Source organism: Artemia franciscana, unplaced genomic scaffold (assembly GCF_032884065.1).
Source record: "Artemia franciscana unplaced genomic scaffold, ASM3288406v1 PGA_scaffold_55, whole genome shotgun sequence".
NCBI classification, from domain to species: Eukaryota; Metazoa; Arthropoda; class Branchiopoda; order Anostraca; family Artemiidae; genus Artemia; species Artemia franciscana.
In genome coordinates, this window is record NW_027062695.1 from 563,900 (window position 1) to 587,285 (window position 23,386).

A 23,386-nucleotide genomic window follows, 5' to 3' on the forward strand; every position below is an offset into this window, starting at 1 on the left:
TTAAAATTAGCATCACCAGAATACATGAGTAGTGAAATATTTCTTATTAAGGATATTCTAATAGGTAATGGATATCCCGAAAATATGATTTCTCAAATAATTGAAGAAGAGAAAAAATGTTAATGAAATCTGTATTATTAGAAGATGGGTCAACTCAACAAACAAATTACATAACTTCGCTTTGTATCCCATTGTTGTCAGAGAAATTAAGAAGAGAACTAAGTAAACATAATATAAGAACAGTACTTTAGTCAGGACAAATTATAAACTTTTTGCTAAATAATAGAAAAGACAAGGTTCCAAGAAAGATACAAAGGGGAGTATACAAAATTCCACGCTCTTGTGGTAAATTTTATATAGGAAGAACACAGCAGAATTTAGAAAATAGAGTACAGCAACACAAAAATGCCATGGATTCCTCGCTAAAACACAATCAAAAACGGGAAACGCTTGAATCAAACGTTCAGTTAGCTGTTTCAGGACACATCTTTTACTTTCCTCATCACAATATTTTATTCGATCAAACAAAAATTGTAGATAGATCTGTAGGGCTTCTGCAAAGTTTCAGAGAAATTATAGAAATTGAACAGATTATCTATGGGGGTATTAGTATGTATAGAGATGAAGAGGATTTTAGAATAAACTTAATTTATAATTGTTTAATTAAGGAGCAGGTAAAGTTTTCAACCAGTAGTTATTTACATAATTGTCGAAAGGAGCAGAAAGAAAGGAGCAATGAGATGAACCGAGGGTTTGGTGACTTTTTTTGTTTGTTCAAGTAAATACAGTTTATAGATTCCCATTGCCGAATGTTGAGAGGAGAGTGACCCATGGTTTCCCTATAGACATTCGCTTTGGTTTTGTTCTTATGTTGTAACATCAGTGCGGGAAGTTTCTTTATAATTTGAGCTGTTCGGATTTTTTTCCCTCTTTTAGTGTGTTTAGTTGTCGTTTTTTTTGTGTGTTATTTTTTTTAAAACAACTTTTTTGTTTTTTTTGTTCTTTTCGTTGTTTTTTTCCCGTTGAGCAAGGCTCCCGGACTTGGGGCCGAAATATTCAGAATACTTTTTTTTTTGATTAAAGCGTTGTTTTGTTTTTATTTTTTGTTCACTGCTTCGTTGAAATTAAAGCCCTTTTTTCGTAATTTTTCGGAAATAAGAACACACACGGTTAAGATTCCTCTGATTTATAAAAAAAATATTTGAACATTTGAGAAACTTGGGTTTTAGTTTTGATAAATAAGAATACACAGGGTTAAGATACATCCGATTTATAAAGAAATACTTGATCATTTAAGAAACTGGGTTTTTAGTTTTAACAAGTGAGATCGCACATGGTTAAGATTCGTTTGATTTACAAAAAGTATTTAATCATTTAAGAAGTTCCGGTTTTAGTTTTGACAAATAAGAACACACACGGTTAAGATGCATCTGATCTATAAAAATATCTGAACATTTAAGAAGCTTGGGTTATAGTTTTTTACAAATAAGAACCCATACGGTTAAGATACATCTGACTTATTAAAAATATTGGATCATTTAAGAACTTTGGGTTTTAGTTTTGACAAATAAGAATACACACGGTCAAGATACATCTGATTTATTAAGAATATTTGGTCATTTAAGAAACTTGGGTTTTAGTTTTGACAAATAAGATCAGATACGGTTAAGATGCATCAAGAACGCACATGTTTAAGATACTTCTGATTTATAAAAAGATCTTTGAGCATTTAAGAAACTTGGGTTTTAGTTTTGACAAATAAGAATAAACATGAATAAGATATATCTGATTAAAAAAATTTATCATTGAAGATACTTGGGATTTGATTTTCAGAAAAACTAATGCACACGCCTAAAATAATCTGATTTATTAGAAATATTTGATCATTTAAGAAACTTGGGTTTTAGTTTTAACAAATAGGAACACACACGGTTAAGACTCATCTGATTTATAAAACAATATTTGATTATTTTAGAAACTTGGGTTTTAGTTTTGACAAATAAAAACACACACTGTTTAGATACATCTGATTTATGAAATATAGTTGATCATTTAAGAAATTCGGGTTTTAGTTTCGACAAATAAGATCACACATGGTTAAGATGCATCTGATTTATTAAAAATATTTGATCGTCTAAGAAACTTTGGTTTTAGTTTTGACAAATAAGAACACGCACGGTTAAGATACATCTGATTTATTAAATATATTTGATCCTTTAAGAAACGTTGGTTTTAGTTCTGACAAATAAGCACACACACTGTTAATATACGTCTTGTTTATAAAAATAATATTTGAGCATTTAAGAAGCTTGGGTTTTAGTTTTGACAAATAAGAACACACTGTTAAGATACATCTAATTTATTAAATATCTTTGATCATTTAAGAAATTTGGATTTTAGTTTTCATAAAAAGGAATGCACACGGTTTAAATACATCTCATTTATTAAAATACTTGCCCATTTAAGAAACTCGGGTCTTAGTTTATACAAATAAGAGCACAGATGGTTAAGATACATCTGATTTATTAAAAATATTTGATCATTTAAGAAACTTGGGTTTTGTTTTGACAAATAAGAATACACGCTGCTACGATACATCTGATTTATTACAAATATTTGATCATTTAAGAAACTTGGGTTTTAATTTTGACAAATAAGAACATACATGGTTAAGATACATCTGATTTATTAAAAATATTTGATCATATAAGAAACTAGGGGTTTAGTTTTGACAAATAAGAATACGTACACTGTTAAGGTACATCCGATTTGTTAGAAATATTTGATCATTTAAGAAACTTGGGTTCTTAAATGTCACTTCAAACATTATTTTCTAATAGGAAAAATCACATCTAATATATCTATGCCATCTTCATTTCGTATCTCGAAAATATCACAAGTGATTTTTTTTTTGGTTTTAAGGATATTTTATGTCATTTAAGATATGAAAAAAAGTTGGAAAAATTAAAGTTAAAAAAGTAAATAAAAAATTAAAGTTAAACAAATTAAGTAAAAAGGGGGGGGAGGACAAAACGTTTTGGGAGGGGCATTGGTGAACATTGCTCATGATTTGCAATTTTCTGTCTTTTGGTGTAGATTGATAATTAATTACAACTGTTGAACTTTTGAACTTAACTAATGCTTTGTGTTGGGCTTAGTAAGCTGCTTCTGCCTGGGCTATGCTGTTGTGTTGACTTAGTAGCCTATGTTTTGTTTTTTGTCATGTTGGGCCTGTCCGAAATGAGCAAAGATCAGTAAATAGGCTAACAGTCTCTGCTTAATGAGACTGGAGTTCTTGCGACTTATGTGTTTCCTGGCTGAACACTGGCTGGCTGATGTGAATACGGCCCAGTTATTCAAATGGGCTATTCTAAGATAATTGCTAATCGAGGGAAGTATAATAGACGTGCACTGGGTAGGCTATATGGTGCACTGGGTCTTTATCCCCTTCTAAAGAAAAATGATGTTAATCAGATTCGGACTTTTTATTTCAGATATTGTAAATTTTTACTTTATATCCCCCCTTGGTATAGCAATGGTAAGATAATTCGTAAGTTTGATGTCCCTGATATAAGTGCAAAGTTGGCCCTCCTGCATGAAAGATTGTCGGAATCAGCTTTTTATCGTTTATCGCTTCATCATCCTTGGGTCCGTCTGTTTGGTCAATCTCATTGTAGCATAGTGTTTTTATGGCACTCGGTATTAACCAAGTGACATATATTAATCGCAAATTCTGTCGGTCTGTCTGTCTGTCGGTCCTGATTTTGCTACTTTAGGCACTTCCAGGTAAGCTAGGACGATGAAATCTGGCAGGCGTATCAGGAACTGGATCAGATTAAATTAGAAATAGTTGTTTTCCCGATTTGACCATCTGGGGGGGGGGGAGTTTGGGGTTCGTTAATTCAGAAAAAATAGAAAAATGAAGTATTTTTAACTTACGAACGGTTGATCAGACCTTAATGAAATTTGATATTTGGGCGGATATCGTGTCTCAGAGCTGTTATTTTAAATACCGACTGGATCTGGTGACATTGGGGGAGTTTGGAGTGGGAAACCTAAAATCTTGGAAAACACTTAGAGTGGAGGGATTGGGCTAAAACTTGGTGGGAAAAATAAGCACAAGTCCTAGATACATGATTGACATAACCAGAACGGATTCGCTCTCTTTGGGGTAGTTGGGGGGGGGGTGATTCTGAAAAATTAGAAAAAATAGGTATTTTTAACTTACGAACGGGTGATCGGATCTCAATGAAATTTGACATTTAAAAGGATATCGTGTCTCAAAGCTCTTATTTTAAATCTCGACCAGATCTGGTGACATTGGGGGGAGTTTGGGGTGACCTAAAATCATGGAAAACGCTTAGAGTGGAGGGATTGGGCTGAAACTTGGTGGGAAAAATAAGAACAAGTCCTAGATACATGATTGACATAACCAGAACGGATCCGCTCTCTTTGGGGTAGTTTGGGGGGGGGGGTTGATTCTGAAAAACTAGAAAAAATGAGGTATTTTTAACTTACGAACGGGTGATCGGATCTCAATAAAATTTGATATTTAGAAGGATATCGGGTCTCAAAGCTCTTATTTTAAATCCCGACCGGATCTGGTGACATTGGGGAGAATTTGGGGGGACCTAAAATCATGGAAAACGCTTAGATTGGAGGGATCGGGATGAAACTTGGTAATTTATGTGATCAGGCATCCCACGCCGTCTACCACAGATCTGATCTCGAAGACTTCCGAATCCTTTATTTGGCCTATATTTGGGCCCGGGAAATCCTATAAAAATAGGACAGAGCCTATAATTTGAAACGAACCGACCTGTCCGAACCCTGAGAACTTGTCACTCCCCATCTCCCGAGAATCTCTTGGCAAGGCTCATGATGCCCTGCCTCGCCCTTTCCCCTCTTTGCCGGTAGGCATGTGATTTCAATATTTATGCGACATAGAAAAAGGATGGTAGCTGTGACAGTCATACTATTACCCCACCTCCCAGTACCTATTATAAAGGTGTAGACCGAAAATATTCCCAGGAATCAAGAGGAATTAGATATCAATTTCTACCTCCTCCTCCTTCCCCAAAACTCATTCTATATTGATATGAAGGTTCAATGAGGGTGAGGGTATAAAAATGGTATTAAAATGCTGTTTCTCGCCACTCTTTCATATATCTGATGTGTACTTACATATCACTTCATATAATTTTTAGGAAATACGAGGCAATTCAGTATAGTTAAATGAAGCTATAAAATAAATATAAGAAACGTTTTTGTGCAATAAAAAGGGTGAGATCTCCCCGCAGCACCCTTACAGAGGTTAAGTCTAATTGAAGGAGATGCTAGATTAACTCATATCCCCCCTAGGCCCTTTCTTATGTTTATCTGAAGGCTCATGGAAAATTAGACAGTTTGGGCATTGAAATGTGCTCTCTTGCGAATATAACCAGATGGTTATTTCAAGTGTTTCATTTACCTATTGGCTTTCGAAACATTTTAAATAAAAATCTGTATATAGTAAATATCCTTTCAGTTTCAAAACCTCGAGATAACCTCGAGATAACCGTTAAGCTACTTATCAAGTTTGATAAGAGCTATTAAATCTTATCTTGTTAACACGATTTTAAAATAAAGGTACTAATTTTTTGAACTTACCTCAGAATTCATATCTTTTGGATCAGAATAAAAATTAGATTTTCCAGTGTGCATCAATAGGGGTATGAGAGTCAGCATAGTAGCGATCATTTAGTAAAGAGTGACGCGTCTCCCATGTATTATGTTTTCCCCTTAGGTCATTTGCTTTGGAACAGATGGTCATAGACACTTTGTAGGAGGAGAGGTCTTTCAAACCTCTGTTTATTCAGAGTTATGCTTATTATTGATAAGGGTCGCTCTTTGGTTTCCGTTCATCGACTTGAATGTTTCAAGCACTTGTAGTAAAACGGATGAATTCAATGCAATAAAATACAACATTGATGATATCAGAGTCAACGCTGTAGTGATGACTTGTTAAAGAGCGATATGTCTCGTATTCATTCTTTTTTTAGTAGGTAGTTTTTTTTCAGACCTTGGATTCCTATATATCTGTGTTGATTTTTTTTCCATAAAGTCACTTACTATAAGACACAGAGTAATAGAAACTTTTGTGGATGCTCTTTTGATTGAAAGTTATAAGTTTAGGTGTCTTTTCTAAAAATTGATACTAATAACAGGCCAATCAGCACCCTCTCGGGCTCTTTTCAAACAATTTGTGGTAACGAACTGTCAGTAAGGAGCGGTGTGGCTCAATAGTTACCGAAACTCTAAGAAACAGAGCCTTGGTAAACAATAGACACATCAAAAGAATCGAATTTTGATACTTAATTCAAAATATTTAAAATTCTTCAAATTTAATGGTATGCATAACAAGTTACGGGCCTGAGAAAATTTTGTCCAATTTTTGAATAGGGGGGATGACACCCACAAAACATCAAGTGATCTTAATGGAAATCGCACCATCAGATTCAGCATACTAGAGGACCCTACTGTAAAGGTTTCAAGCTTCTATGTACAAAAATGAGGAATTCTACATTTTCTTTGTCAGCAAAAAGGTCGCAGATAAGATAAGATAAGATAAGATTTATTCATCACGAAACACACATACAATATTACATTTTACTATTTCCCCAAAGGCTCTTTGGCCTGTAAAAAAGGGGAAAATGAACGAGCCACTTACTCAGAGAAGAAAAAAAATAATCACTTACTCACAGAGAGAAGAGCAAAAAGGAGAAGAGAGGAAAGTATAAATAAAATGAAAAACTATAGAAAACAAAACTAAATAGACTAATAGATTGAACAGACTAAATTAATTAAGTAGATCTGTAGATAAAATAGACTCCAATGAAATAATCAGGAAATATATATGCATACATACACGCATATACACATATAAAAAGAGATAAAAAATTTCTAAGAAGCCAATGAATTTTTAATAATTTTTTTGAACAAACCGAATGAGTGGCACCTTCGAGCTGATTCGGGCAACTTATTCCATACAATGTAACTCGCAATTAAAGGATTAAAGTCTGACCTTACACAAGGAGTAAAAGGAACTTGAATATGATTTTCGGTATTGCGAAGATTATAATTATTCTGATCAGAGGTGAAAGATGGCTGAACACTTAGGGGACGGGGGAGGTCACCATGAAGCTGAGAAAAAGTAAAACATGCACACGAAAGAATATACAGTGACTCGAGATCAAGTAATGGGATAACTCTTGAACGGTTAGTTTCCTTAATGAGGTTTCTAGCTTTATTATAAACCTTAGAAAGTGGTTTTAACAGTGAAGGAAAGGTTGACATCCATACTATTGGACAGTAGGAAACGTAAGATCGGATCAAGGAGTGAAAAAGGATTTCCAAAATTGATCCAGGGAAAATATGTTTGAGTTTCCTTAAAATACCGAGACTCCTGCATATCTTCATTTTAATCAAATCAATGTGACGCTTGAAAGACAAATTTTCATCAACAAGAATGCCCAAAAAACGAACATATCGATCTTTAGATCTGTGAATTATCCCATTTGGCTGATGAATTTCTGATAACTTGGGATAAATCTGAGAAACATGCGAAAATATCAAAAAATTGGATTTTGAATAATTTAGGGTAAGAAAATTAGCATCAAGCCATGAAATTACTCTCTCAAACAAGTATTCCAAGTTTAATCGAAGCTCGGATTCACAGTTCCCCGAAGTACCGAGCGTGCTATCATCAGCAAAACAAACAAGGACATCAGAAGATGTCCTATTGTTTTATTTTTTGTTTTTGTTGTTTGTTTTTCCCCAGGGGTGATCGTATCGGACCAGTGGTCTTAGAGAGTCGGGAGAGGGCTCATTTGATTGGAAATCAAAATTTCACGTATCTTTTGAGTGACCAAAATATTGGAGGGCAGCTAACCCCCCTCCAACGCTCATTTTCCCCCAGAGTCACCCGATCAAAATTTTGTGATAGTCATTTTTCATCATAGTTAAAAAATCTAATAACTATGTCTTTGAGGGTGATTTACCCCCCCCCCCCCACAGTCCCCAGGGGAAGGGCTACAAGTTATGAACTTTGCCCGTTGTGTACATATAGTATTTGTTATTGGGAAGTATACAGACGTTTTCAGAGGGGATTTTTCTGGTGAAGGGGGGGTACGTGGGAAGATCTTTCCATGGAGGAATCTTTCTATGGAGGGAAAGAGAATTTTTTATAGAGCAAGACCCGGATTTCAAAGCATTATTAAAAAAACAATAAAAAATTATATTTTGAATAATTAACGTTAAACTTATCAAAGGAGCAACGTTAAAACTTAAAACGAACAGAAGTACTAAAACAAACTCTGGCGAAAAGAGCGATGTATTGACGAGGCGGTGACTCCCTTCATATACCTAATAATTTTTGTTCATTTTAGGTTTTAACGTTGCTCCTTTCATTCAGTTGAAAAAAAAACATTTAAAAAAAATTTAATTACCCTCAGGAGCTCCCGTTATCGTAATAGCATGGGATCAAAATTTTGATTCAAAAAGTCATTTCACTAACCAAAAAAAAACATGCCTTCAAGGGGGTGTTATTCACTTTGCCTAAGGAGGAAGGGCTCTAATGCAAATGGCCTTTCACGAGTATATTCAGTAGAAAAGGTGAACATGTTGTTGCATCTTGTCAAAACCTGAATACTGCTAGGAATTTAAACATGTATGATTTAAGGTGCAAATTAAGCCCCTAACCTTCTGAAGCCCCCCATCCCCTCTTCCTCAGCTTCCAACTTTTTGTAGAAAGATATTCGTTTTGAATTTTTTTTTTTAAATCAGTATAATGTCAAGACTTTCAATCCAAGTGCAAGAACAATCGTAAGTCAAAACTGCTGACTGTCTTGATATCAAAATGAGCCTAGTCTGGTCTCGGTTTTAAAATGAGCTAGATTTTGCCTTGGTTTGAAAACGGCTTAAGTTCTGATTCGGTGCAATAACAAGCTAAGTGTGTCAAAACCAGCTAAGTCAACTTACGGACTGACTCAGTGCAAAAATAAGGCAAGCACATAGAGTGGAATTTTTATTATGTGATTCAAATACAAGGCAAATACAAGCTGGCAGATTGACTGGATGAAAAAACGACACAAGTCCTGAATTGGTGTAAAAACGGAGTACTTATTTGGTACAGAACTAGTTAGGGCCTCATTTGGTGTAAAGACGAGCTAAGTTAATGACCTGGTGCAATAAAAGCCAAGTCAAATCTACAAATTTACTCAATGCAAAAATATGTGAAGCCCTGTTTCCATGAAAAAAAAAATGGAGCATACGTCTAAGCTATAAAATTTAAGTAACGCGGCACAAGACTACATAAATCCAGGTTCGATGCAAAAACAAGCAAAGTCGGCTACTGATTAGTAGGCTAAGTAGGTTACTATGCTATAGGGAGCTAAGTCCTGATTTGGGACAAAAACGAGCCTGTTCGCCAAATACACCAAGTCCATGGTCGGTGCCAAACCAAGTACATCCTGACTAGGTGGAAAAACAGACCAAGTATAACTCGATGCAAAAACAAGCTCAGATCACGTCCTGCTGAGTTCTATATGGAAACTTCTGGGAATTTTAGGAAAGATTTGAAATTTCAGACATAGGCCAATGACACCCCCTCGGTATTTGTTTCTAGTTCTTTTTTTTTAGATAATGTTTTAAATGTATCTGTATAGGCTAATCAGACAAATTATCTTTGACTATTAGTCACACTGGGTACTCTTATCACGGACACAGTGACACAGTGCAAAGCCGAATCAAGTCCTGTGATCTGGCCAAAAAGCGTGTCCAGTATTGGTTTGATGTAAAAAGGAGCTTAGTCCACACTCAGGGTAAAAACTAGCTAAGTTTTGTGACCCAATATAAAATGACGACCCGGTTTAAAATTAATTTAAATTCAAGCTACTGGCTTTGGTGGCGTGGTGCGAAGATGAAAAGTTTTGAACTTTTGATGATAATACAAAAACAAGGTTCTGATCAAGTCCTGATCAATTGCGTGAGTTAGCGCACATGAAAATCTAGTCTTCACATGTTCAAATAATTTGTGGTAATTTCTGTTTGTTTTAATTTTGACTAGATTTTTAATCCTAATATATTTCGCTTGCACTTCATATGTTGATTCATAGTAGCATCTGTTCGTTTTATATTAAATTTAATTCCTCAGTTCAGCTTTTGTTCGTTTTAAGTTTTGTTTTTTGTCTGTTAGTTTTAGGTTCTAATCTAATATCACTATTTGCTCTTCTTAAAAAAAAGTACCTGGAAAAATGTTTTAAAAACGATTGTTCAATTTGAAATATTCGTTTTTTTTATTGCATGGTCAAATATTATATTACTAAACACCGTTTTTTTTTATGTTTGCCTGATAGGGGAAGTAGAAAATGATTCAAAAAGGAGGGTAAGCTTGAATATTTAAAAGATGAATACACGGACACATGTAAAAACATGGCCTTATAAAGAAGACGCACTTTTTGTAAAAAAAACAACAACAAAAAACTAGTGCTAGTTCAAGGAATGAACAATTAGCAGGGTCAATTTTTTGAATTTTAACAACGCTCAGCATCATTTAACAATTTACAATCATTTTAACAATCATTTTAACAATTCCTCAGCATCATTTAGTGTATTTTCACGTATTTCAAGAAATTAATTTTGGTCTTTTTCTTGGACATCATGTTCTAAGTATCACCCGAAGTAAATCTCGAAATGACCTACTTTGGCATACTTCTTAAAAAAAGGAAAAATCCGTGCTTTAGAATGGAATATATAAAGATGCATAGGCACCTTATCTAATATAAATAGGTTACCTTTTAAAAACCGTACACAAATCATGTTTGTTATCGGTCGCATTCTTATGAGGCAATATGTTAAAACATCCGGAGCTAGTCTGAGGGTGCTCTGTTTCCTTTGTCGGAATCGGAATAACTTCTTCAATTCATTCCAAGGAGTATGCAATAAATAACTCACTTTTATTATTTAGCTCTAAAGGGAGGAATCAGAATGAGATAATTAATCTTTGGTAATTGTGGTCTCTGATAAGTTAATGTGGATATGGGGAAAAGGGGGCAGTCTTGAAAGATTAGTTTTTGTGAAGTACCATACTCACAAAAACTAATCTTTAGTTTTTCATCTGCTTGATTAAAGTCGATGATGCATCTAAGCAATAAACGGGAACTCGGTTTATCTTTTTGCCTTTTAAATTTTGTTAATCTTCTTAATATGTAGGCCTATAATTTGCCCTTCTTTATTACAATGAAAAAGTAGCTGAACACTTTTAATTGGGGATGCAATTTATATGCGGCTGGGGGAAGGGGAAAATGCCCCTAATACCCCAGTTTGCCCCCCCCCCCACGCTCCAGTTTGCCCATCAGCTGAAATTTAGTTTCTCGAAAAATCTTGTCAAAATTAAGTTAAGTCTGCATAGTTCAAACATCCACGGAAATGGGCCAGTTTTCTTTAGTGTATCTTTGCCTCTATGGTACTATATGGTTCATTTTTCAGTTTTCACTGACATCTTCACTTGATCTGGGAAAATTAGCTCCAACTTGCCGCCTCCCAGGATTTTTAAAAATAACGTCACTGCCTTTAATAAAAAGAGGGGAAGATCCAATTTTTGCCGTTTCTCTTTTTCACCTATTTTCGTCTTTTTTTCTTCAGACAAATATGGGTGGCAGATACAAATTTTGATTTAACTTGGTTTATTGTCTGATTTGCCTTGAGAATAATCCACACCGAAATATGCGGTTGGAAGACAAATCAAACTTACAATGGAATGAAGAAACTCGTAATTTTTGCGCTGCTCAAAAAAGAAGTAAGTAAAATCAAAGCTAAGATCATCGATCGCCTCCCAGGAGAATAAAAGTCCTATAAAAGTTGTGGTATATTATCGACGGAATATCAAAGACAACATATCTTCTTGAAATACGCTGGTCATGGGTCCAAGTGGAGAAAATATTTACAAAAACAAAAGAAGAAAGATCGAATTAAGTTTTCCTTTTAACACTGAAAAAACAAGAGTTTTGCATCTTTTCTGGTAACGGGACACGTCCACTCTTAGTAGCTGAAAAGGAGATATAGACAAAGAAACTTAAGATAATGGGACCAGTGGGACTTTATCCAGAAATTACTGGTACCATAAACCGTCTAGTTGTACCAAGTTAAATTTAAAAACGAATAGTCATATTTGGATTTTATAAGTTTACGTGTATTGGTGTTGATTTTGTTTTTATATCTTTCGGAGGTTTTTTTCCCATGATTATCAAAATTTCCCACTTTTAATTGGTACTAGGGGTGCTACCAGGCATACTCCGTTCCACACACCCTCTGAAATACCTAAATTACGCAGTGATTTTGGTTTTTCAAAAGTAAAACTCAAAATTAGGCTGTCCAAAATTAAAACTCATTTAGGGAGACGCCCTAAATGATCGGATTGTGTCAATTCAAAACACGTTGAGCCCATATTTTGATTATGATCTGGGATATAAATCGAAAGATTCTGTCGTTTGTACACTTTTTATCTGTATAATTGAAGTACCCAAAGAAGGGTCCATGCTTCCTAGCCCCTCAGCATCTCCTTCATCATTATAATATAGAAAGGTTGCATAAGTGTAAACGCGTCTATTTCCGTCAAATTCAGTATTTTAAAGATATTTTGTACTTTTTTGTAATCACAATGAGTGAAAGATTTTAGCATATATAATTGCTAAGCCTGCGTATTCTCCATCCGGTCATCCCTCCCCCAACTTTCTAACTATAAAAATGTTCCGTCGTTTGGACTCGAGTCTTAGTGGTGGCGAGTTTTTATGTATAAAATTCTCCTATACTATTATGTTATTTTTTTCTAGGTTCATGACCTTTTGGATCCAAAGGCTAATAAGCAGTCTTTGAAAGTTCGCGAACACATTGTTCTTGGACCTTATGTTGATGGTTTATCTCAGCTGGCTGTTAAGTCTTTCCAGGTAAATTTGTAGTTTTATTAATATCTTTGCACCAGTGGGCAGAGGCTGGTAAACAACTTAAAACTGATCTTGGGGGATTCCTCTAAGTCAGGAAAAAAAATTGGAGAATAGTGGCGTTTAAATGATCTATTTTTTGGTGTATATAGCCCTCAGCCCCTATTATAATCGTCTATAACTGTATAAATTTTCTCTGACAATTTTTATGGATCTTGTCATACTTGGTCGTTCCACCAATGCCTAGTTGGTTGAAAGTTTATAGGGTAACTGTGGTTTCATATGGCTAAGAAGGCCTATCATACTGGTCTGGTGGAGATCCGTAAGAATGCAGACTTGTTTCTGATAGGTGGGTTATTTTTACTTGACCAATCAATAAAACGTTTTACATTCTTTTGTTAAGTAGCTGGTTACGGAAAGACAATATGAAACCACTATAGTCATAGAAACCCGAATAGTTTTATTGCATGTTTTGCAACACCGTTCTCTTCTGGCTTAGGTTATAGTTTTTCGCTATAAATAAAAAATGAATGATTCACTAATGATTAGTCCAACTCTTTAAATTTCTATACTATCTTTTTATGGTTTCGAGCAGTAAAATTTGAAGATTGATTGCGGATATTACAGCACCATCTATTTGAGTTCGGCATAAAAAGCGCACGAATTAAAGAAGTGCGGAATATACATTAATATGTTTAATTGGTTCCTTCAGTATTGCCCAGGGACACTTCTTTTGGTAATTTCTTTAAGTAAGAAATATTGATGCTGTGACAAGATAATCATCTTGTATCTTGATGCAAGAATAAAAGATGTATCTTAGCCTTGGCTTCAGGCTCAATTTTCACGGACGCCGCCGACCTAGGCCCGCAATGTAAACTGCCGCTGCTTTAAAGCCGGTGCTTCCACTTTGGTCCTACCAGATTTCCGACCGGTCTTTTAAAAAGGCCGAAAATTCTGACACCCCACCAGAGAAAATCCGACATTTTTTTGACACTACAATGGTTCAAAATACGTCAAATTTCCAACTCCAACAAAGAAAAAAAATCTGAGAATATTCTGTTGCATAGAATTTTTTTTTCACGTGAAAAATTTTCCATCTACTGTCTTATGCCTCCTCCTCCTTCAATGGTAACATATATATATTTTCCATTCCCAAAGAAAAAAAATCACCCCTTGCTCATTTTTATTCTTTCTCATCTCATATATTTTTAAAAATTCATGTAAAATCCTTTCTTTTTCTCAAATACAAAATCAGCTTTCACCATTCTTTCCTTTTTTACTGTCGTGTTGGCTTTTACAATTTTGAGTAGTTTTAAGAGGGGAGCACCGATTTCTAAATTATGGGACACGTGTCTCTTTCTTTTCATGCCAGACTTGGCCTGCGTGATTGAGTAAGGGCCACGCTTTTGATTGAGTTTCTATGATGCGTTTTAACATCTATCAAACTTGAAAAGAAACGCTCTACATCAACGCTAGAAAATGATAAGGTTAGAAGGTACTGGACCATGCCTATCTTAGAGAAACTCTGGGTGCCATTTGGTGTTCTTATTGAAGCCACGTGACGTCAAAAACCCCAGACATCTGTTAAAAAGCATTATATTCCGCCATTCTTCTACTATCTTTTATCCATCTTACGACGGTGCACTATGTCTCTGTAGAATCTTTGGCTGGAGAATAATTGTACCTTTGACCAAAGCTTTCGTAGGGTCAGGGATTTCGCACAACGTAGACGTAGACAGTTCGCAAACGAGAATGGCTGCTTGATCTGCTTCACCGCTTCCACATATAACTTACGAGCACATTCATAGATGTATTTCACTTCACCTAATATGCTTTTGTACTTGTATTTGACTGTAAGGTTTGAAGAGACTCGTGAGCTGCTATCCCCAAGTACACATCTTCAGCTGGAAGGTATTCACTTGCTTTGTCAGGGTTAAGATTCAATGGTGAGGTTGATCTAATGTAGGAAGTCTTCATGAAAGTCCTGGTCAATTTTATCAGAAGTATCTCCGCCTCTACTTTATTTTCCTTAAACAAAGGTTTTTCATTGTGGAAAAAAGATTAAAGTCTGTAAACAGCTCCAGCACATAGAGCCGGAACTCAAGTTGGGCCCGAAGCACTGGATTCTTATTTTTTCACTGAACATGTGAGTAGCAATAACAGCCTAGCTTTCCTCTGCTTTGTTGACAATACCTAGCCAAGTTATCTGATCTTTCTTTTCCAATCTTATAACGGCAAAAAGTCTTACTTTAAGTTTCCTAAGATTAGATCCCAAACTAGCAGCAGTAGCAATGATACATGTACAAATTTTCAAAAAGTTCGACTTTCTTAAGCTAGTGATAGATTTTTTTCCTTCTCCAGAAAAAAAGAGAAAATCTAAAAAAATTAAAAATTGGAGGAACATCTGTTTTTTTTTGTTTTTTTTTTTTTTTACTGAAAATCCGACACAATTCCGACGTCTGACACGATTATTTTTTTTCCGACAAGAGGACCAAAAATCCGACAATTTCGGAAAAATCCGACATAGTGGAAGCACTATTTAAAGCTAAATCCTCCGAAGTTGGTAAATCTTACACCGCAAAAACGACTAAGCTACGTTGCTATGTGAATTTTGACTGGCATGCCTGGTTGAGTATAAAATTATGTAAAGTCTTCATGGAAAACCCACCTATCTAAAAAAGGCAAGTATTTTATATTATAGCTATGGAAATAAAATACTTACCTATTATTTTAGTTGTTTTTCGTATGCATCTTAACAAAGAGTGCCAACAATATATTATTACCTGTAAATAAATGCGAAGCTTTTATTTGGCTTAGATAAAAGTTTAGCCGGCTGTAGAAATAAATTTGGCAACACCGATTCGAACCAGAAAAGCAAATCGGAAGATTTGCCCTGTTATAAGGCGAAGGAAATACATAAAATAAGTGATATACTGTCACTTTTTGCGCTCTGTGAGCGTCAGATGACTCGTAGTGGTCTAGTATGTTTCAAGGTAGTTTTTTTCAAGTGGGCGGCAGGAGTATTTGATTATATACTCCGAATATCAATTCACCACTTGGGTTCTATTGGCTTCTTCCACCATCTTAAGAAAAAGAAAGAAAAAAAATTCTGATTTTTTCCTAGATTTCTTCTGTTTGACGGGGAAAAGAGCTGAGCCTTCTTCGTCGGTTTAGTCTGCAAGAATCATTTCTTTCCTTTATATTCTAATGTTTTAAACTCATTTCTCTTCCCTGACAACAAAATTGATTAATCTTAAACTAGGGTTTCTCTTCCAGCTTAATTTACTGTTTCAAACGCTCATCTGCTTTGCCTGGTCATCCCAGATTAAAAAAAAACGATTAACATTAAAGTTATTCGTTAAAGTTATTAACATAAGAAACTTAATATAATTTTACAAAAAGGGAGAAAACACTCCCAAAAGAGGAATGATTGTGATGAAGATTGCACTCCATAACAGAAAAATACCATAGGCAAGACGCGTGAATCTGTCTAGATGGGGGTGGGATCTGAAGCCTCTAATAATGTATTTTTAAGCACTTATTTCTTGCATATATATGAAAGGTTCTTGAGATTGCAAAAGAATTGAGGAATTCACTCCCTAATCTACCTAAATTAGAGAAATATGTTTGATTCAATCACCTTAAAGATTTGAGGTCGTGGGACCTTCTCTCTTAATGTGGAAATGTTTGGTAGCAGAATGAAAGATTACATTCTTACTAGCATGCATAGAAATAGGAGGTGCAGAGGCATCCTGCCCTCCGAGTGGCCCGTCCATTAGTTTTATTAACGGAATTCACCATAAAACTTGGAACCCATGGTCTTAAAATAAATTTTTTCTTCCCCTGGAACATCATTAAAGGAAACACCTTTTCAGCTCTCTTTCTGAGGGGACAATTAGCCTTCTTGAGGCGCTGTAATTGAACAGCTAAATTTTAGCAAAAAAGTATATGGGGCAGGGGCGTAGCTACATTATTCTTATTGGGGGGGGGATGGGTGCTATTGAAGTAGGTAATATTCAAGTGGTAGGGAAGAAAAGTAACTATCTAACAAACACCCTTCTTGGTGAATTTAAAAACAATACGCAATACATTATAAACAATTAATACACATCAAACATTCATAAATATAAGTGCTGGTGCTCGGCTTTTGTTAAAATTGTCAGCAATAAGCTATTGAAGACGACAGTAGCATAGCGTAAACAAGCTTCCGGATGGGCGAAGGTGGATGTTGTATACACTCGGGTTTTTTCAGCCAGATTCACCACTAATTCCCCCTCCACTTCCCTCCAACCCCCACGCCCAGCACAAGATGTTCATTCTCATAACTGGACTAAGCTCTATTCTAACAGCCCTGGATATTGGGCTATTCATTTGTTGGTTATTTTGAATGGATTTTGACTCTGTAAGATTTAATTTGTTGTGCTAAACCTTTAATGTACATGATTTATTGAAATTATACTTTTTATTAAAATTGATTTATTTGTGGGTTCATGGATTTATATTAATAATTAACATTGATATCAGCGGGCCACGTAAAGCCGAAACAAAAATCATAGGCAGCGTAATAGCGCTGTATAAGTAAAGATACAAGATAAGTCAAAGTTTTACCATTGATTGTGCTACATTATATTGTGACATACTTCCCACACATAAATAGCGACCGTATTTCAAAATTTGAATGTGTTCAAAAAATAAAGTTAGAATGATTAACTTATCCGTTGGGTATTGTTGACAAAGGTTATCCAGAAAATCTGAGCAATTCTTGGCGTCATTGCGGCAGAAACCTTAAATTAATTAAAAAGTGCCAGAAATGTCAACTGGAAGGGAAAATTGATTCCTATAGTTTGAAAAATACCGTCCCCTTTGTATCTTTGTTTTAAAAAAATAAATTCTATGGAAATTACACGAAAGTTATTCTTGTGTAAATCAGGGTACGGGGTGGGATACATTTCCAGAGGGGGTTCTTGGCGTCATTGCGGCAGAAACCTTAAATTAATGTTGGGTTGGTACAGCTTATACGTGCACACAAATTTCTAAATTGTAAGAAAAATGTACATATTTTTTAGAATTTATTTCGCACAGCATGCTGATGCACAGATAAATCTCCCAAAAATAGCGATGGTGTTGTGCGAAATGCTTCTAATCTCAATCATATTTCTTAGCACCTTTATGTCTTTTTGGAGCTGGTTAAAAGAAATGTTTAAAAAAGCGAAAATAAGCAAGAAGTCAGCATAGTATCATACATAGAGCAGTTCTACATTTATGGGTTAGTACGTGAATACAAAACGCAAGGAATCGGATGTTATCAGCGCTTATTAGGCGCTTCAATTAAATACTGAACATGAAAATCAAAACAATTAAATAATTCCTGGAGCGGATCCCCCTCTGCTAAGTTCCATGACCAAACTACGACTGATTTGACGTATCTAGTTATACTACGAATATCATTTTAAAAAGCGCTAAGTCTTGTTTTCTTTTTGATAGATTTCTTTTTCATTCAGGAAATTATATTCACTGCATATCTACCTTCTTTTTATTCAGTGATTTCTTTTCTGTCCTATTTGCAGATGTAGAAGGTGTATTCATTTCCACTTTTGAAAGTTTTAAAATAAGAGAATCTAATCTTGAACTGATAGATTTTAGGAAGTAAAATCACCTTAAATATCAGGGAAAAATGGACCTGAGCAAATAAGGCGAAACCGAATGCATAGAACATTTTTCTATTTTAACATCTACTTTTTTGCTTCTCTTTTTAGCTGATGATAAGGCGTCAAAGGCTGTTTATTCGGAAAAATATTAATATGAAACATAATGTGAAGTGCAATGGACCCATATTTAACTCGTTTTACTTATGTTAAAAACGGGCATGGATTAACTTTAAAGTATATGGAATGAGCGACATTAAAAACGAAAAAACAGTGCATTATGTATAAAGGGGCTACTTTTCTTAATTTCAAAGCCTTCGCCGGAGCTTTAAGATATTATAGAAACTAGTCATCCTCAGTATAAAAGACGAATTACACTTTGGGACAAAGAGTGGGAGGAGGTCTAGTGGTAGCATTCCCCCTGATGTATAAAGTATTTTTTATTCGTTTTAAGTAGGGTCAGACCGATATATCAGCCGACCGATAAAATTGGGTCGATATTAGGGTCAATGTCATTATCTGATATCGGGGAAGAACTATCGGAGATTTCTTCAGTTAATTTTCTTTGTTCAGTCATTGGATGGGGCACTACCAGCTAATTCACCATGGTGCAGAGAGCAGCAGAGATGCATGAAAGTATATTTGTTGTTCATACCTGTCAAAAGACACCTGGTGCAGTGCAGAAATGTTCTAAATGTGTGGTGATTTACAGAACGTATATCTTCTACCAAAACAACTAAAGAGAATATAATTAGCCGAACGGTTTCTGTTCAATGAACGTTCACTTGCGTGGTTGAAAGATCCAAGATTCAATCGGTTAAGACCATGATATCCAATCTGAGGCGTAGCTAAGGGGAAGAGGGGCGTTCTAAGGTGGGAGGAGGGGACGGTTTCAAGGCATTGACGTCGCGTGCCACCACCTTGGAAAATTTACATATACACTTAGAAAATTTAGCTTATGTGTCTGCATTTGTCGGCATACAGGACGATTTTGTCGATACATTCTTTAAATCTCTCCTCCAAACTTGAAACTTTAACTCCCCTGTGCCTAGCATTGATTCGTTAGTTAGGGGCCATAACATACGAATGTGAAATGATGTTTTCACATTAATATGTGAATGATTAAAATTCAAGTCCTGATATTGAAATTTGGATTTGGATAATCAACTTCAGTAAATACATAACATCTCGTTCAATCAGATTTTCGCGTATTTGTGTTTCAAAGAGTTCGTGGTGACGGACTGTAGGTAAGGAGTGACGCAGCTCAATAGTAGCAGAAACTCGCATTACTATTACTCACACTACTATACTCGCAGAAACTCGTAATCTAACAAGAATTAGATTATTATACCGATTCCAAATGTATAAGTTCCACTAAGTTTAATGTTACACATCAAAGGCTACGACCCTGAGAAAATTTGGATGATTTTCAAAAAAGAGTGAAACACTCCTAAAAGTCGAAGAGTTTTAATGAAAATCACAACTTCAGATTCGTCGTATCAGCGAACTTTATTTCAGTGGTTTCAAACTCCTATCTAATAAATGTGGAATTTTCTATTTTTGCCGGAAGAAAGAGCACGGATGCGTGTTTATCTTTTAGTTTTTTTCCCCCAGGGGTGATTGCATTGACCCAGTAATCCTAGAATATTGGGCGAGGGCTTATTCGAATGGAAGTTGAAATTTCTAGTGCCCTTTTTAAGTGACCAAAAATATTGGAGCACAACTAGTCCCCTCCCTGCCCCCCTTTTCCCAACGTCATCCAATCAAAATTTTAGATAGCCATTTGATTCATCATAGTTGAAAGGTCGAATAACTATGGCTTTGGATATAACATACCCCCCACATCCCCAGGGGAAAGGTTTTTAAGTTATGAAATTTGCCCATTGTTTACGCATGGTATTTGTTATTGGGAAGTATGCATGTATTTTCGGATGAGGGGGACGAATTTTCTGCAGGGGGTTTTTCCATGGGGGAATTTTTCATGGGAAGAGAAGTTTCAAGGTAAATTATCAGAGAAAATTTTAGACAGGTAGAATTTTTTCCAGAATTCCCGTACAAAATTCTTTTTATATGTATTGCTTTCTTTTTTCCGTCTCAATTTTACGCGATGAATTGTTAAGGGTAATTGTCCGGGGCAAATGGTCACTGGGATTGAATTGTTTAGAGGATATTTCTGTGGGGAGGGGTATTTCTCCGCGGGGGTGGGATACGATTTCCTGGTATTATTTGAAAAACGATCAGAAATAAAATAAAAAAAAGTTTTTTTTAACTGAAATTAAGGAGCAACATTCAAACTTAAAACGAACAGAACTATTACGTATATGAAGGGGGTCACCCCCTCCTCTGTGACTTGTTCTTTACGGAAAAGCTCGAATTTTGTCCCAGTTCTTCAAGAACGACTCCTGAAACACAGGGTTCGTTAATTAGAATGATAATAAACTTTTTTAAAAGTACTAAACAATTTTAGCTTAAAGAGTGAGGGGCAATCCCCTTCATATACAAAATAATTTCTGTTCGTTTTAAGTTTTGATGTTACTCCTTACTTTCACCTGAAAAACATTTTTTTAAATATATGTAACTAAACCAGCTTCTTTGATTTAATTTTTTCTTATTTGTCACTCCCGAAATATTCCCCATTTTTTTTGTGCTCAAAAGTTGGTGATCAGAAAAGGTAATGAAAACCAAACAATTCTTGTAAATGAATTATTGAGGCTGTTCTTTGATGTTTAATAGACCAGGGACAAACCATTGAGTATAAATATGGGCAGAGAATGGGGATTTAAACTTTAGGCAAGGAATTTTTTGGGAGAGAAATTTATATCGGTATCGTATTGGTGCGATACCGCTATATAGTTATTGGCATCGCACCCAAAAATTCATATCCGCCGGGCTTTGGTTTTAAGTTTTAACGTCACTCTTAACCTTCATTTAAAAAACAAACTGTTATTATTGTTGTATTTTTTTCGTTTTTGTTTACCCTTGTACACACTTTTCTTTACTTTTGTATTCTCTTTATTTTATTGTTTTATGTTACAGTTTATTATACGACGGGATCGCCCTCCCCACCGCTGAAATATTCCATTAGTTTCATAGGCTTGGTAAACGAGGAAGCTTAGATCTACTTAACACAATTGCCGAATATAGGACGTGATTTATTGCTATTTCGATAAATCAGACACGCGTGAATAATTGATTGTGCTTTCTTTCGCTTCCATTTTCTCACGATTTTTGTATATCATTAGGTTTTCCGTGGGGCTCTATAACAACGACCTTTGCTTCACGAAGCTCTAATGTCGTATTTTGATTTGTAGGGAATAGAAGGAGAATTTGACCGAACGTCAAAAGAACTAATAAGTGGTTGCAGAGGCATATATAGTACTGTGTTTTTGCTCGAAAATAGGCGATCTTTGTGCATATCAATAGTCTCAGGCAAAAAATGATGATTTATCATCTGTGATTTAAACCTAATGATTTAAACCTATGACAAGCAGGAATAGTCCTATAATTATGACAAGCAGGAATAGTCCTATAATAATTCAAAATTTAAACAAATAAGAAATGCTATCAATGAAAGAGTTAATCCCAGAACGAAAATAAAATAAAGAATTGCATGAACCATAAAGACAACAGATATAGACTAAATTTGATGAAACTTAAAGGCCCCCTCCCACGCTCATTTTTTCCCAAAGTCAACGGATCAAAATTTTGAGATAGCCATTTTGTTCCGCATAGTCGAAAACCATATTAACTATGCCTTTGGGGATGAGTTACCCTTCCACAGTCTCTGGGGGAGGGGCTGCAAGTTACAAACTTTGACCAATGTTTACACACAGTAATGGTTATTGGGAAGTATACAGACGTTTTCAGGGGGATTTTTTTTTGTTTGGGTGTGGGGTTCAGGGGAGGGGGCTATATGGGAGGATCTTTCCTTGGAGGAATATTTCATGGGGAAAGAGAAATTCAATGAAAAGGGTGCAGGATTTTCTAGCATTACTATAAAAAAAACAATGAAAATTTAAACATGAAAAAGTTTTTTCAATTGAAAGTAAGGAGAAGCTTTAAAACTAAAAACGAACAGAGATTATTACGCATATGAGGGGTTCTAAAAATACTTTAGCATAAAGAGCGAGGTATTTAGGAGGAGGTAAATACTTCGCTCTTTATGCTAAATTATTTTTAGTAATTTCAACTATTTATTCTACGGCCTTTCTGAATCAGGGGTCATTCTTAAAGAATTGGGACAAAACTTAAGATTTAGTGTGAAGAGCGAGGTATTAACGAGGGGACAAACCCCCTCATATATATAATCAAAAATATAAGAATATAAAAGTTTGTTACGTAAGTTAATTCTTAAGTTACGTATATTTTTTTCTAATAAAAACGTTCGTTAAAAATTAAAAGTTCTAGTTGCCTTTCTAAGTAACCGAAAAATTGGAGGGCAACTAGGCCTCCTTCCCCACCCCTTATTTCTCAAAATTGTCTGATCAAAACTAAGAGAAAACCATTTAGCCAAAAAAAGAATTAATATGCGAATTTCATTTGAATAATTTATGTACGGAGAGCCAAAATCAGACATGTATTAATTCAAAAACTTTCAGAAAGTAAATAAAAAAAAACAAGTTTTTTGAAATGAAAGTAAGGAGCGACATTAAAACTTAAAACGAACAGGAATTACTCCGTATATGAAAGGGGCTTTTCCTCCTCGACACCCCGGTCCTTGCGCTGAAGTTTGATTCTTTCTCGCAACTCTACTTTTTAAAACAA

The 23,386-nt window shown here is 35.2% G+C and overlaps 1 protein-coding gene across 1 annotated transcript in view; it reads left to right on the forward strand.

The window, feature by feature from the left end:
- Positions 1-23,386, forward strand: part of LOC136041998 (kinesin-like protein KIF13A) — a gene marked incomplete in the record, with an annotated part of 206,048 nt that overhangs the window by 43,063 nt on the left and 139,599 nt on the right. Inside the window, 1 exon segment of the mRNA XM_065726827.1 lies at positions 12,870-12,983. Within this exon segment, the coding sequence (XP_065582899.1) occupies positions 12,870-12,983 (114 nt within the window).